This window comes from Rhincodon typus, chromosome 21 (assembly GCF_021869965.1).
Source record: "Rhincodon typus isolate 14 chromosome 21, sRhiTyp1.1, whole genome shotgun sequence".
In the NCBI taxonomy this organism is placed as follows: domain Eukaryota; kingdom Metazoa; phylum Chordata; class Chondrichthyes; order Orectolobiformes; family Rhincodontidae; genus Rhincodon; species Rhincodon typus.
In genome coordinates, this window is record NC_063352.1 from 1,348,131 (window position 1) to 1,363,901 (window position 15,771).

At 43.9% G+C, this 15,771-nt stretch overlaps 1 protein-coding gene across 1 annotated transcript in view; it reads left to right on the forward strand.

Annotated features, from left to right (window-relative positions):
• Positions 1-687: 687 nt before the first annotated feature.
• The window catches only part of syt17 (synaptotagmin XVII), a 56,287-nt gene continuing 41,203 nt past the window's right edge, over positions 688-15,771 (forward strand). The window contains exons 1-2 of the mRNA XM_048609659.1: positions 688-710; positions 1,348-1,493. Of these exons, the coding sequence (XP_048465616.1) occupies positions 688-710; positions 1,348-1,493 (169 nt within the window). The remainder of the gene's footprint in view (positions 711-1,347; positions 1,494-15,771) is intronic.

Below are 15,771 nucleotides of genomic sequence, written 5' to 3' on the forward strand. Positions count from 1 at the left end.
TACTGCTGCCTTCCCCTGGTGAGCCATCTCTCCCAACAGTATCCAAAACGGTATACCTGTTTTGGAGGGAGATGACCGCAGGGGACACCTGCCTTCCTGCTTTTTCTCTGCCTTTTGGTCACCCATTCCCTTTCTCCCTCAGCAATCCTAATCTGCGGTGTGACCAATTTGCTGAACGTGCTTTCCACGACTTCCTCAGCATCACGGAGGCTCCAAAGCGAGTCCATCCGCAGCTCCAGAGCCGTCATACAGTCTAACAAGAGCTGCAGCTGGACACATTTCCTGCACGTGTAGGAGTCAGGGACATCAGCCGCGTCCCTGAGCTCCCACGTTGAGCAAGAGGAGCATAACATGGGCCTGGGATCTCCTGCTATTTTTACTCTTAAGCTTAACTTAGTCCCACTATAATATCAAATACTAGATAAATGAAATGAAAAAAGTTTGTACCAAATCACTCTACTTACCAGCACACGATAAAAAAAGAAAAACACTTACCTTATCAACACACCAGAATCTGTTTTTTTGTTTAGGGGAGGAGGGTGGGTGCCCAAGTATATCAGCTCACTCACCTTCCGAGAGCGTGATTTGACCGCTCCCACTGAGCTCCACTGCCGAAATGAATAATTTACCTTCCCGGCAGCCCCCTGGCCCTCGCGCTCACTGCTCCCACTGCTGCTACTGCAAAAAATGGAGGCCGTTGATTGCACAAGGTAAGTTTTTAACTGGGAAACTTACCTCCTGGCAGCCCCCTGGTCCTCGCTCTCACCGCTCCCGCTCTATCTGCCGCTACACATCAGCGGAGGAGGGAGTGGGTGTTTGTCAATGGGCCAGTGAAGTGGGCTGTTTTGTCCTGGATGGTGTCAAGCTTCTTGAGTGTTGTTGGGGCTGCCCCCATCCAGGCAAGTGCGGAGTATTCCACCACATTCCTGACTTGTGCCTTGTAGATGGTGGACAAGTTTCGGGGAGTCAGGAGGTGAGTTACTTGCTGCAGGATTCCTAGCCTCTGACCTGCTGTTGTGATCACTGTTGTTAAAGGAGATAGCTTGTTTGTGTGTATGACAGGAATAATAAATATGGTACAATGAAATAAGTTGAAGGCCAGATTGTAAAACTATCAACTTCAACATCTGTTTGAATCCTTTTGCTGTCATTATAGAAAAATGTTCCACTATATTAGAGTGAGTTCAGGAATAACAATGACAGACACCACCAAATAAAATTTTAAAGACAAAACAAGTTGGCAGAACCATATTGAGCAAGGTATTTTGCTGTGCTGTATAAATCATTAAGTAAACAGTGTTTCATAAGCATACTTTAGAATCATAAAAAACCTTCTTAATTGAACAGAATAAATGATCGTAACACTGACCAGGAAACAGATGCTGAGAATGCTAACAGCGATCCTCCACCAACTCCCCAAGGCATCTCTCCTGACAGAAAGAGTTCCTCAGATACGTCACGGTCCAGCTACAGCTTTACAAGACGAATTTCAAGTAAGATTGAAATGCATTAAATTTATTTCTGTTTATGTGCTGTATTCAACAGAGGACCAGAGGGAGACCATTCATCTCATCGAACCTCTTTTGCCATTCAATCAGATCATGACTGATTTACATTTTAGTTCCATGAACTGTTGATGGAATCAAAACCTGTTGGTGGATCCGAAACCAAAACACATCGCTGTTCTTTGCTGAGAGAGTTTAATTACTTGCTCAGAATCACAGCTCTCACCCCACACCTTATGCCCCAGTTGTCCTCTATTTCTATGTGCTCAAAAATAATTAATAGCCACCACCTGGTTCTCTTAACACTTAACAAAGTAATTGACTTTACAGCAACGTGCAACTGCTTTGATTCTGTAAGGTTTAATTCCTCTGCTTAATGAGAATCCTTTGCTCTCAGATTTGAAATATTCAATTGGTGCTCAGTGACAGCAACCTTTTCGTGGGAGAAATTTCCAGATTTCCAACTGTTTTGTGTTAGGAAGTGTTTATATACATCGCCCCTAGTTGGTATTACTCCAATTTTCAGATTCTGCCCTCTTGTTCTAGATTACTTAGCCAGAGAAAATAGCTTCTCTCTTTATCTGTCCCATTACATCCTTTTATTGACAACATTATTTCAATTTTAACATCTTTAATTTTCTAGACTCACAAGAGTACAAATAGAGTCTATGCAACGTGTTCTTGCAAATCTTTAAATGCATCAACAACATTTTTGATTTGTCCACCTGCTATTTTATTCCAAATTGGCTAGGCTGATATCGAGTTGAAATGTAAGAACTAATGTTGATTTAGGAGTTATTGCAGATTATGTTGTCCCTTTTACATTTCAATGACAACTGAAGGAGGTGTAGTTTTGTTCTTAATGTTTGATGTATCCTGTCTGATAATATGAAAAGTAATGGATAGTTTGAAATGACTACACATTGAATAAATGATGGTTTAAGATTTTAACACAAAGGATAGGTGAGATTAGTTACAAAATAGTAACCACTTGAGAATATTTGTGTACAAGGAATATATAATTCGGAGTAATCACCTGAAGTGGGTTAGAAACAGAGTGAATAAAATCTTCAAATAGTCTCTGTGGCTTCATGCCCTGTGAGACTGAAACATGCAGTTTGCATTAATGTCTAGTAATGAGCTATCAGAGCAGACTTGTGAGGTTTTGCTGTCCATGTAGAGACTGGTAGATATGGTGGTTATAAATTGGAGTATATTCTGCTTAATACTGACTTGTTGCATTTTGTGTCTTGCAACTTCAGAGGCAGAATGAGACATATTTATATTCGTTCTAATGATAAGTGATGTCTGTTTGTTCCTACACAATGTGGCTGGTCTGTTTTGGAGTGTTGCTTGAAGTGAGGTTGCGACGCTCTTGGTTGCATTTGAAGTTTAGATTTTTGCTGGGATTATTTCTGTTTCTGTCATTTATGATTGTCTTTGCACTTTGCTGGTTAATCATCATTGCATGACAGTCTTTAGTTCTAAGGTTGGAATGTGTGAATTCTTGTGAGTTTCTAGATCTGCAGGGACCTGGCCAACAAACATTAGTTCTGGACAGGTCAACTCCTGTAGATCCAAAGAGAGCCCAGACTGTGTATTCAATCCTCAATGTTCATTTACTTCTGCTTAGAGATCACAACAGGAGTGTCAGTGAAGACCTGACTTCACTGCAGAGACACTGATTGAGTCATGGCATCATTTTAGCAGTACAGATTCAACGGGCTGAAGGGCCTACTGTATGATTCTGTGATTCACTTTGCCCTCACTTGGGGTCAAATAATATGTTTTCTCACCAGGAACCATTTCAAGGGTGTTTTCTGCATTTTGAGGGCCTCTGTTTTAATTTGCACTCCCTCCCTCATGAGGTGATGCAGTCGCACAGCAACATCACCTTCTGCAATTGTCATAGAGTGATAGAGCTGTACGGCATGAAAACAGTCCCTTCGGTCCAACTCGTCCATGCTGACTAGATATCCTAAATAAATCTAGTGCCATTTGCCAGCATTTGGCCCATATCTCTCTAAACCCTTCCTATTCATATACCCATCCAGATGCCTTTTAAATGTTGTAATTGTACCAGCCTCCACCACTTTCTCTGGCAGCACATTCCACGCACGCACCACCCTCTGCACAAAAAAGCTGCCCTTAGGTCCCTTTTACATCTTTCCCCTCTCACCTTAAACCTATGCCCTCTAGATTTGGACTCCCCACCCTGGGTAAAAGACCTTGTCTATTCACCCTATTCATGCCCCTCATGAGTTTATAAACCTCTAAATGGTCACCCGTCAGCCTCCAAAGCTCCAGAGAAAGTAGCCCCAGCCTATTCAGCCTCTCCCTGTAGATCAAACCCTCCAACCCTGACAACCTCCTTGTAAATCTTTTCTGAACCCTTTCAAGTTTTACAACATCCTTCCTGTAGCAGGGAGTCCAGAACAGCACGCAGTATTCCAATAATGGCCTAACCAACGTCCTGTACAGCCGCAACATGACCTCCCAACTCCTATACTCAATGCACTATCTACCTGTGACTCCACTTCCAAGGAACTATGAGCCTGCACTCCAAGGTCTCTTTGTTCAGCAACACTCCCCAGGACCTTACCATTAAGTGTACAAATCCTGTCCTGATTTGGCCTTTCCAAAATGCAGCTCCTCACATTTATCTAAATTAAACTCCATCTGCCACTCCTCGGCCCGTTGGTCCATCTGATCAAGATCCCGTTGTACTCTGAGGTAACCTTCGTTGTCCACTGCACCTCCAATTTTGGTTTCATCTGCAAATTTACTAACCATACCTCTTATGTTCACATCCAAATCATTTCCATAAGTGATGAAAAGCAGTGGACCCAGTACCGATCCTTGTGGCACATCGCTGGTCGCAGGCCTCCAGTCTGAAAAGCAACCCTCCACCATCACCCTCTGCATCCTACCTTCGAGCCAGTTCTGTATCCAAATAGCCAGTTCCCCCTGTATTCAGTGCGATCTAACCTTGCTAACCAGTCTACCATGAGGAACCTTGTCAAATGCCTTACTGAAGTCCATATAGATCACATCCATCGCTCTGCCCTCATCAATCCTTTTCATTACTTCTTCAAAAGACTCAATCAAGTTTGTGACACAGGATTTCCCATGCACAAAGCCATGGTGACTATCCCTTCTCAGTCCTTGCTTTTCCAAATACATGTAAATCCTGCCCCTCAGGTTTCCCTCCAACAACTTGCCCACCATCGATATCAGCTCACTGGTCTGTAGTTCCCTGCTTTTCCTTACCACCTTTCTTAAATAGTGGCGCCATGTTAGCCAACCTCCAGTCTTCCAGCACCTCACCTGTGGCTTTCGATGATATAAATATCTCAGCAAGGGGCCCAGCAATCACTTCCCACGGAGTTCTAGGGTACACCCGATCAGGTCCTGGGGATTCATGCACCTTTATATGTTTTAAGACATCCAGCACCTCCTCGTCTGTAATATCGACACTTTCAAGGTGTCATAATTGATTGATTGGTTTGATTTATTGTCAAGTATACCTAAGTACAGTGAAAAGCTTTGTTTGCGAGCAGTACAGGCAGATCATAGTAAGCAAGGACATAGTCAATAAAAACCGAAAGAACTGTGGATGCTGTAAATCAGGAACAAAAACAAAGCTGCTGGAAAAGCTCAGCAGGTCTGGCAGCATCTGTGAAGGAGAAAACAGAGTTAACGTTTCGGGTCCGGTGACCCTTCCTCAGAACTAATGGTGGCTGGGAAAACGTCAGTTTATATGCAGAAAGTAGGGAGGTGGGTGGGGTAGGGAGTAAACGATAGGATAGAGCCCAAAGAGAGAGAAGAGCAGTTGGACAGACAAAGGAGTTGCTAACGATCAGGCTGGGAGGGTGAATAGTTGTTAATGGGGACTGTTAGTGACTAACAACAGGGGGTGTGTAATGGCAGGCTATGTGGTAACAAGGCCTGGTGTGTGGGGTAGGGGGCTGGGACATAGGACATAGTCAAGTAAGTGTTGAATGTTTTTTAGGATGTTCACCTTTATACAGTACATATAGCAATGATGGTTTACAGATATGAAACCTTTTAACTTGGGATCTATAAAGAAGATGGTTTTGTTAGTTTGTGAGAACTAAATCTCCCATAGTCTGATTGCAAACAGGTATTATAGAGGAAAGATTCAGATGATGCTGGATGACTCAAATTTAACAATATGAGATTCGATTTAAAAAATGGACAAGCCCACGTCTGACCTGAGGGTTCCTGCTCCCCTGTCCCCTTCTCTTAGAATAGTTATTGCTCTAATTTCCAGAATCTCTGCTGTTTATTGGTTGTGGGAGGGCCAGGGAGTGGCCAAAATAAGCCCTCCCCCCAAGCTCCACCAATCACAGGGCCCCTCTTGCCCACCCTCATGAATCCTCCAATCAAAGGGCTCCACTTGCTCACCCTCATGAATTCTCCAATCAGTAGTTCTACCTCTTGAGGAGCAGCAAGATTGGAGAGGAGTGTGCCAGCTGTGATTTGAAGAGCAGGTCCTCACAGATTCTGTCTCTACCATGGACAGGGGCGAAATTTCTCTGATTGAAGCCACCCTCCACCAGCAACTGAGTTTTCAGGCATGGGCTGAGGTCCTTCAGGGTGAATGTACCTGCACCCCTGTGTACTTTAAGAGCTGATCTTCAAATAACAACAACTATAAGGACAAGATTCTTCTTCCCATTAGTTATGACTGTTTCTAGTTCGTTATCTTTGTTTGGCATAAGATCCTTGCACGCTCCTGAGGAGATATCACCCAGATGCGTGAGCCTGTACGTCATATCCATGTCAAACCACTGCCATGTTTACGTGGGAAAACAGAAAAGATTTCATAGCACCATTACGCGGAAGGACAGGGGATGTTTCCCCGACAATACTTATTTCTGAACTAACATCACTGAAAGAACAGATTATTTGGTCATTATCACTGCTCATTTTGGGAGTTTGATGCATGGAAATGATTATCAGATTTCTTGCATTACAACAGTGATTGTACTTCAGAAATATTTAATTAACTGCAAAGTGCTTTCGATGTGCTGAGGTTGACAGGTGTTAAACAAATTAAAGTCTTTTTTTTGCCTTAAGATCATATGAAATTGAGATTCAGCCGTAATGCTTGCTTCACCATTCAGTTGTAATGAGATCATGGCTGATCTCATGTAGGCCTTTATTCCACTTTCCTGCCTTACCTTGATAACCCTCAACTCCCTTCCTAGTCACAAAGCAGTTTTTCTGAAGCAAAGACGAAGCTAACCAACAGTCTCATGAACCCATCACTGTGAGTAGTTTTCCAAAGCATCCAGGAGGCTATAGGCGGTACCCATGTATCTTCACATATTGATCCTACCTCCCCATATCCTCCTTGAATATCAAGGAATGTCACTTTATAAAGGCTCAGATTAAGTCACCCAATTTTTACCCTAGAAATGCCCTTTATTCTGGTTGTTAATGTAAAATATTTATTAAGCCACTGTTCACAAATGCATTATCATTTGTTGCCTATTGGACTAGGGGAGGTAATGGCCTAGTGGTATTAACACTGGACTGTTAATCCAGAGACCCAGAATACATTCTGGGGACCTGGGTTCAAATCCTGCCATGGCAGATGGTGGAATTTGAATTCAATAAAATATCTGGAATTATGAATCTAATGATGACCGTGAATCCATTGTTGATTGTCAGGAAAAACCCACTTGGTTCACTAATATCCTTTAGGGAAGGAAATTGCCAACCTTACCTGGTCTGGCCTACATGTGACTCCAGACCCACAACAATGTGGTTGACTCTTAACAGCCTTCTGGGCAATTAGGGATGGGCAATAAATGCTGCCTAGCCAGCGATGCCCTCATCCCATGAATGAATAAAGGAAAAAAAAGCCCCAGTCTAGGTTTTAGCATTGTATAAAGATTCCCAGAGAATGACTGAATAACTCATTGGAGATCAGAGCTAACCTTTGCAGGCATTCTGAGGACTCCAGTTAGGAACTGTAACACAGCAACACAACACTCACACGACATCAAGACCATGTCACACTTCCCGCAGGGACATTGAAGAAATCATTTTATCGTGTAAACTGAGCAGGAGATATGTTCCTCTGGAGTTCAGCCACTGTTCACAAATGCATTACCATTTGTAGCCTATTGGACAAATTTGGGATTCAAACAGGAGTGGTATTAACATTGGACTGTTAATCCAGAGACCCAGAAAACATTCTGGGGACCTGAGTTCAAATCCTGCCATGGCAGATGGTGGAATTTGAATTCAATAAAATATCTGGAATTATGAATCTAATGATGACCGTGAATCCAGGAGTGAAACAGGAGTGAACATGCAACACTTTGGAAGGGGCACAGATGGAGCTACCAACCACAGGAACAGGGTAGTACTTCCACATGTATTTATCCCTTTTATTACAGAGAAGGGGAGGTCAAATGAAAGAAAGCCCCTGATATTCACATTATAGGTAACAAGTAACAATTTATTTATTTAACCCTAACTGTGAACAAATTAACAGAACTGCTAACAAACCAAACAATTCGTAACTATTCCCTAACTGAACAAACTTCTACTGGTACACTATTCCAATAAACACAAGTCCCATTTATATAACCCAAGTAGTAAGAAAAAAAATAAATTAAATCTTAGTCTCTTAAAGTCCACACAGAACGTGTCTTCCGGAATGTTCTGCCTTCTCCACTGTCTCTCTAGTCATAAACGCCTTTCTTCGGCTCATCCTGCTGTCAGGGATGTTTTCTCTGTGAAGGCTCTCAGCTAGAAGTGCCGTGGCAGCTTTTATGGATAAGATGGTGCTTTCTTAGAGAGCTTAGTGATTTCTTGTGAGAGCCAGATGCATATTTCTCTGGTGGCAGTTCGCTTTCACACCGATTTCCAAAAACCCTCTCCTTATATACCTTGGTTGACATATCAATTTTCGTACAATAGCATTGGTCTGATGATGTCAAAACCATCAGATTTATATTAAATTGGCTTTCAGTCACTAAATGCTTGGTTTAAATTAATTGGCTGATTCCAACTCATTGCCAAAACATCAAAACATGCCTAAGGTTTCCAATCACAGACAATTGATACATGTTTCCATCTTAGAACTGCCTGTATATCTTCAGCTACATACAGACTTTCTTTCTCTCTGTATAAATCTCTAAGCTTAGAAAGGCACTTTATCTCTTAAAGGAACCACTCACTGTTCTCCCTTTCTTTTAAACAAACAAATTCTAACTTCCTGCCTTCCAATTCACAATTACTTTATGCAACTTCTTAAATCCTCCCCCCTTAAGAAAAAAAAGTACCATCATTATGAAAAGATGGCTTCCTTTTTAAAAAAATCTTAACACCGTTATCATGAGATACATAGGTCAGTAATCTAAAGTTTCACCCTTCATACTAATTCTGCATACATATATAACATTGGACTGTACTGGTTCTATCCTATCTACACATTTTCTTTTAAACCCGCGATAACGCATCTGCAATAGCAGTTTTACAACCCGCAACATATATAATCTGTAAATTAAAAGCCTGCAACGTAAGATTTCAATGAAATAGTCTCGTATTTTTGTCTTTAAATCTTTCCAAAAAGGTGAGTGGGCTGTGGTCTGTGTACACAATGTCTCCGAAAGATCGTTTGCAACGTAAACATTAAAATGTTGTAAGGCCAGTACCAAACTCAGTAACTCTTTTTCAACAGTTGTCCATTTTCTCTGGTGGATATTGAGTTTCTTTGAAAAATAACCAATTAGCCTTTCAATTCCACCATCATCCTCCTGCATCAACACAGCTCCAACCCCTACATCGCTAGCATCGACAGCAACTTTAAAGGGTTTCAAGAAATTTGGTGTGGCTAAAACTGGTGCAGTGGTTAACACAGCTTTTATATTCTCAGATGTCTCCAGGCATTATTCTGTCCACCAAAATTTCATGTCCTTCCTTGGCAAATCCATCAGCGGTGCCACCTCGCTGTTAAAGTTTGGCACAAACGTCTGATAGAATCCGCTCAGTCCCAAATATTGAAGCACCTCTTTCTTTGAGGGTGGTCTTGGAAATTCCTCAATAGCCTTCGTCTTCATGTTCCTCAGGGTCGTCCTTCCATGACCGATGTTGTTGTCCCAAGAGCATCACTTCTGCCTTTGTGAATTCAGTTTTTGCTAAATTTACAACCAGTTTTGCCTCCTGTAGTCAACAAAGAGCTCTGCTAAATGAACCATGGGATCTCTCCATGAATGGCTAAAGATCACTAGGTCGCCTATATAGCTGGTACAATTAGTCAATCCTGCCACAACTCTGTTTATAAGTCTTTGAAAAGTGGCTGGTGCATTCTTCATTCCAAAGGGCATTGCTTTAAATTGATACAGCCCATTTGGGGTTACAAACGCAGAAACTTCTTTCATTCTCTCCGACAAAGGTACTTGCCAGTAACCACGAAGTAAGTCTAACTTTGTGATGTGAGTGGCTTGTCCAACTTTTTCCACACAGTCCTCCAGCCTTGGAATTGGGTATGAGTCTGATTTAGTTACAGCGTTGACCTTCCGATAATCCACGCAGAACCTTGAGAACCATCAGGTTTGGGAACCAGCACGATTGGCAAACTCCACTCGCTTTGTCTCAGCTCAATGATGTCTTCTTGCAGCATCGCTTCCACTTCCTTCTGTACCTGTGCTGCCTTGAGAGGATTAAGCCTGTAGGGTTGTTGTTTTATTGGAACAGCATTCCTTACTTCAACCTCGTGTACTATAATATTAGTCCTCCGCATACTATTCTTGCGTATGTCCTTATATTGTTGCAACAAGCCTTTCAATTCAGTTCTCTGTTCCTGAGACAGATAGCTTACTATCCCATCCCATTCTCAAGGACTTCCTCATTGTTTAACTTATTTTGAGGCACATCAAAATTTAAATTATCTGGATTTGATTCCTTACTTGGAGGGGCAGTAATTAATACTTGTTTCTTTGGTTCCCAGTCCCTGACGTAGCAAGGTTTCAGCATATTCACATGACATACCCGGTAAAGTATTTTTTCCTATCTGGCATCTTTACCAGAAAATTCACCTGACTCAATTTCTTCTCAATCTGTTAAGGAAAACTAAACCTTGCTTTGAAGGGATTTCCTACCACTGGTAATAGCACCAGCACTTTATCCCCAAGGGCAAACGTATGAAGTTTAGATTTCTTATCTGCTTCTTGCTTCATGAGATACTGTGCCACCTTCAGATGTTGTCTAGCTAATTTACCTACTCTGTTTAATCTTTCTCTTGCCTCAGATACATAATCCAACTGTGTGATCTCTGACTTCGGACCTATCAACTTTTCCTTAATTAATTCTAAATTCTAAACTCTAAACTCAACCACACTTTACTGTTTGTCTGGTATACCTAAATGCTTGACTAACTCCTTTACAATTTCACCTTTCCTCTTCTCCCTAGTTAAACTGAAATCTAGCCTGTTAGCTTAGTCTAAAAGTATATCCCTCCTCTGTCTTTCTAAACATTCTTGGCAAATTTGGGAAGCATCTTCAAATCCCAGAACCTCTTTAGCAATGTGAAGAGCCTTTTCCCTCATCTTTGATTTAATCAACCACAAGTAACTGAAACTGAACAGATTTTTCTCAGCTATGTTTTATTTGAAGATCGAGGACACTAATCCTGAGGCCTGTTTAAATCTGTCCAAATCCATTCAGATCCGATACACGAACTGGCCAGATCCCAGACTTGAGCCCCCAAAACTGTTACTTAAAAGGGGAGGTTAAAGGAAAGAAAATCCCTGATATTCACTTTTCAGATAACAAGTAACAATTTATTTATTTAACCCTAACTGTGAACAAACTAACAGAATTACGAACAAACTGAACAAAATTCTACTGGTACACTATTCCAATAAACACAAGTCCCACTTATACAACCCAAGTAGTAAGAAAAATATTAAAACTTAGTCTCTTAAAGTCCACACAGAATGTGTCTTCTGGAATGTTCTGCCTTCTCCACTGTCTCTCAAGGCATAAACACCTTTCTTCTGCTGATCCTGCTGTCAGAGATGTTTTCTCTATGAAAACTCTTAGCTAGAAGTGCTGTGGTACCTGTTACAGATAAGATGGTGCTTTTTTAGAGAGCTTAGTGATTTCTTGTGAGAGTTAGATGCTTATTTCTCTGGTGGCAGTTCGCTCTCGCACCGATTTTTTCAAAAACCCTCTCTTTATGTACCTTGGATGACATATCAATTTTCTTACAATAGCATTGGTCTGAGGTTGTCAAAACCATCAGTTTTAAATTCAGTTGGCTTTCAGTCATTAAGTGCTTGGTTTAAATTAATTGGCTGATTCTAGCTCATTGCCAAAACATCAAAACAGACCTTCCAATCACACAGCCAATTGATGCATGTTTCCATTTTAGAATTGGTTGTATATCTTCAGCTACGTACAGACACTTCCTTTTCTGTATAGATCCCTAAGCTTAGAAAGGCCCTTAAAGGAACCACACATTGTTCTCCCTTTTTTTTAACAAACAAATTCTAGATTCCTGCCTTCTAATTCATGATTACTGTACACAACTTTGTAACACTTTCTCGAATATACTCCATGGCCCAGGCTCCAGCACCTTCTGTGGTAATGAGTTTCACAGGTTGACCACCCTCTGAGTGAAGAAATGTTTCCTCATCTCAGTCTGAAATGGTTTACCCTGAATCCTGAGACTGTATCCCCTGATTCTAGACTCCCCAACCAGGGTACAGCATTCTCCCTGTATCTAGTCTGTCCAGCCCTGTTAGAATTTTACATTTTGATCAGATCCCCTCTCATCCTTCTAAACTCTAGTGAATACAGGCCCTGTCAAAACCGATCTCTGCTCACAGGACAGCCTTGTCATCCCTGGTATCAGCCGAGTAAATCTCCACTGCACTCCCTCTATGGCAAGTATATCCTCTCTTAGGTAGGGAAACCAAAACTGCATGTAATGCTCCAGGTGTGGCCTCACCAAGGCCCTGTATAACTGCAGTAAGACACCCCTTTCTCTGAACTCAAATCCTCCTGCAATATAGTGTTTACCTTCCTAATTGCTTGCTTCAGCTGCCTAACTACTTTCATTGACTGGTGTGTACAAGGACACCCAGATCCCTTTGTACATCCATACTTCCCAATATATCACCATTTCAATCATACTTTGCACTTTTATTTTTCACATGAATGTGTAAAACTTCATGTTTATCCACATTGTACTGCAGCTGCCACGGTTGCTCACTCACTCAACTTGTCACAAACACCCTGAAGTCTCCTTCTGAGCTCCTCACAAACCTACCTCATTTTTTTGTTGTCCAGAAACTTGGAAAAGTTGCAGTTGGTGCCCTCGTTCAAATCATAAACATTTATTGTGACTAGCCAGGGCACAGGCACTGATCCCTGCAGTACCCAACTAGTCACCTCCTACCCTCCCTCGACCTCTTCATCTCCAACTGCCATCGAGACATGAATCGCCTCAACCTCTCCACCCCTCTCACCCACTCCAACCTCTCCCCCGCAGAACGTGCAGCCCTCCGCTCCCTCCGCTCCAATCCCAACCTCACCATAAAACCTGCGGACAAGGGAGGTGCAGTTGTAGTATGGCGCACTGACCTCTACATCGCCGAGGCCGGACGCCAACTCTCCGACACCTCCTCCTACCGCCCCCTTGATCAAGACCCCACCCCTGAGCACCAAACCATCATCTCCCAAACCATCCACAACCTCATCACCTCAGGTGACCTCCCACCCACAGCCTCCAACCTCATCGTTCCCCAACCTCGCACTGCCCGCTTCTATCTCCTTCCCAAAATCCACAAACCTGAATGCCCTGGTCGACCCATTGTCTCCGCCTGCTCCTGCCCCACCGAACTGATCTCCAACTATCTAGACTCCATTTTCTCCCCCTTGGTCCAGGAACTCCCTACCTATGTCCGTGACACCACCCACGCCCTCCACCTCCTCCAGAACTTCCAATTCCCTGGTCCCCAACACCTCATCTTCACCATGGACGTCCAGTCCCTCTACACCTGCATTCCCCATGCAGATGGCCTTAAGGCCCTCCGCTTCTTCCTGTCCCGCAGGCCCGACCAGTCCCCCTCCACTGACACCCTCATCCGCTTAGCCGAACTCGTCCTCACACTCAACAACTTCTCTTTCAATTCCTCCCACTTCCTACAGACAAAGGGGGTAGCCATGGGTACCCACATGGGCCCAAGCTACGCCTGCCTCTTTGTAGGTTACGTGGAACAATCCCTCTTCCGTACCTACACCGGCCCTAAACCCCACCTCTTCCTCCGTTACATTGATGACTGTATCGGCGCCGCCTCGTGCTCCCACGAGGAGCTCGAACAGTTCATACACTTCACTAACACCTTCCACCCCAACCTTAAGTTTACCTGGACCATCTCTAACACCTCTCTCCCCTTCCTGGACCTCTCTGTCTCCATATCGGGCAACCACCTAGAAACCGATATTCATTTCAAGCCCACCGACTCCCACAGCTACCTAGAATACTCCTCCTCCCACCCACCTTCCTGCAAAAATGCTATCCCCTATTCCCAATTCCTTCGCCTCCGCCGCATCTGCTCCCAGGATGAGGCATTCCACTCCCGTACATCTCAGTTGTCCTCGTTTTTCAAGGACCGTAACTTCCCCTCCTCGGTGGTCGAGAACGCCCTCAACCGTGTCTCCCACATCTCCCGCACCTCATCCCTCACACCCCGTCCACGCAATAAAAACCAAACAAGAATCCCCCTCGTCCTCACGTACCACCCCACCAACCTCCGGATCCAACGCATCATCCTCCGACACTTCCGCCATCTGCAATCCGACCCCACCACCAAAGACATCTTTCCCTCCCCACCTTTATCTGCTTTCCGGAGGGACAACTCTCTCTGTGACTCCCTCGTCCGCTCCACACTCCCCTCCAGCTCCACCACACCCGGCACTTTTCCCTGCAACCGCAGGAAGTGCTACACCTGCCCCCATACCTCCTCCCTCATCGCCATCCCAGGCCCCAAGAAGACTTTCCACATCAAGCAGATGTTCACCTGCACATCTGCCAATGTGGTATACTGCATCCGCTGTACCCGGTGTGGCTTCCTCTACACCGGGGAAACCAAGCGGAGACTCGGGGACCGCTTTGCAGAACACCTACGCTCGGTTCGCAACAAACAACTGCACCTCCCAGTCGCGAACCATTTCAACTCCCCCTCCCATTCCTCAGACGACATGTCCATCCTGGGCCTCCTGCAGTGCCACAACGATGCCACCCGAAGGTTGCAGGAACAGCAACTCATATTCCGCTTGGGAACCCTGCAGCCCAATGGTATCAATGTGGATTTCACAAGTTTCAAAATCTCCCCTCCCCCCACCGCATCCCAAAACCAGTCCAGCTCGTCCCTGCCTCCCTAACCTGTTCTTCCTCCCACCTATCCCCTCCTCCCACCTCAAGCCGCACCTCCATCTCCTACCGACCAACCTCATCCCGCCCCCTTGACCTGTCCGTCCTCCCTGGACTGACCTATCCCCTTCCTAACTCCCTACCTACACTCACCTTTCCTGGCCCCATCCCCGCCTCTTCGACCTGTTTGTTTCTTCTCCACCTATCCTCTCCTCTATCCCTCTTCTATCCGCCTCCCACTCTCTCCCTATTTATTTCAAAACCCCCTTCCCCTCCCCCTTTTCTGATGAAGGGTCTAGGCCCGAAACGTCAGCCTCTCTGCTCCTATGATGCTGCTTGGCCTGCTGTGTTCATCCAGCCCTGCACCTTGTTGTCTCGGATTCTCCAGCATCTGCAGTTCCTACTATCCCCAACTAGTCACTGCCTGCCACTCAGAAAAACACCCATTTATTCCCACTCTCTATTTCCGGTCTGTCAACCAATTCTCAATCCATGTAAATATATTAGCCCAGTCCCGTGTGCTGTCATTTTGCGCACTAGCTTTTTACATGGGACCTTATCAAAAGCCTTGTTGAAATCCAAAAGTAGCATATCCATGGGCTCTTCCCTATCCATTCCACAATTAATATCCTCAATAATTCAACAACTAGTTAAGTATGGTTTCCCATTGACAAACCCACACTGATTTTGTTGAATCCCTTTAAAGTTTTCAAAATATTCTGTTAATGTGTTAGCAGAATCTCTCTGTAGAGTTTTATAGTATATTCCAGCATTTTCGTCGCTATTGATGTTAGACTAACTGGGCTGTAATTCTCTGCTTTTTCTCTCCTTTTTGAAATAGTG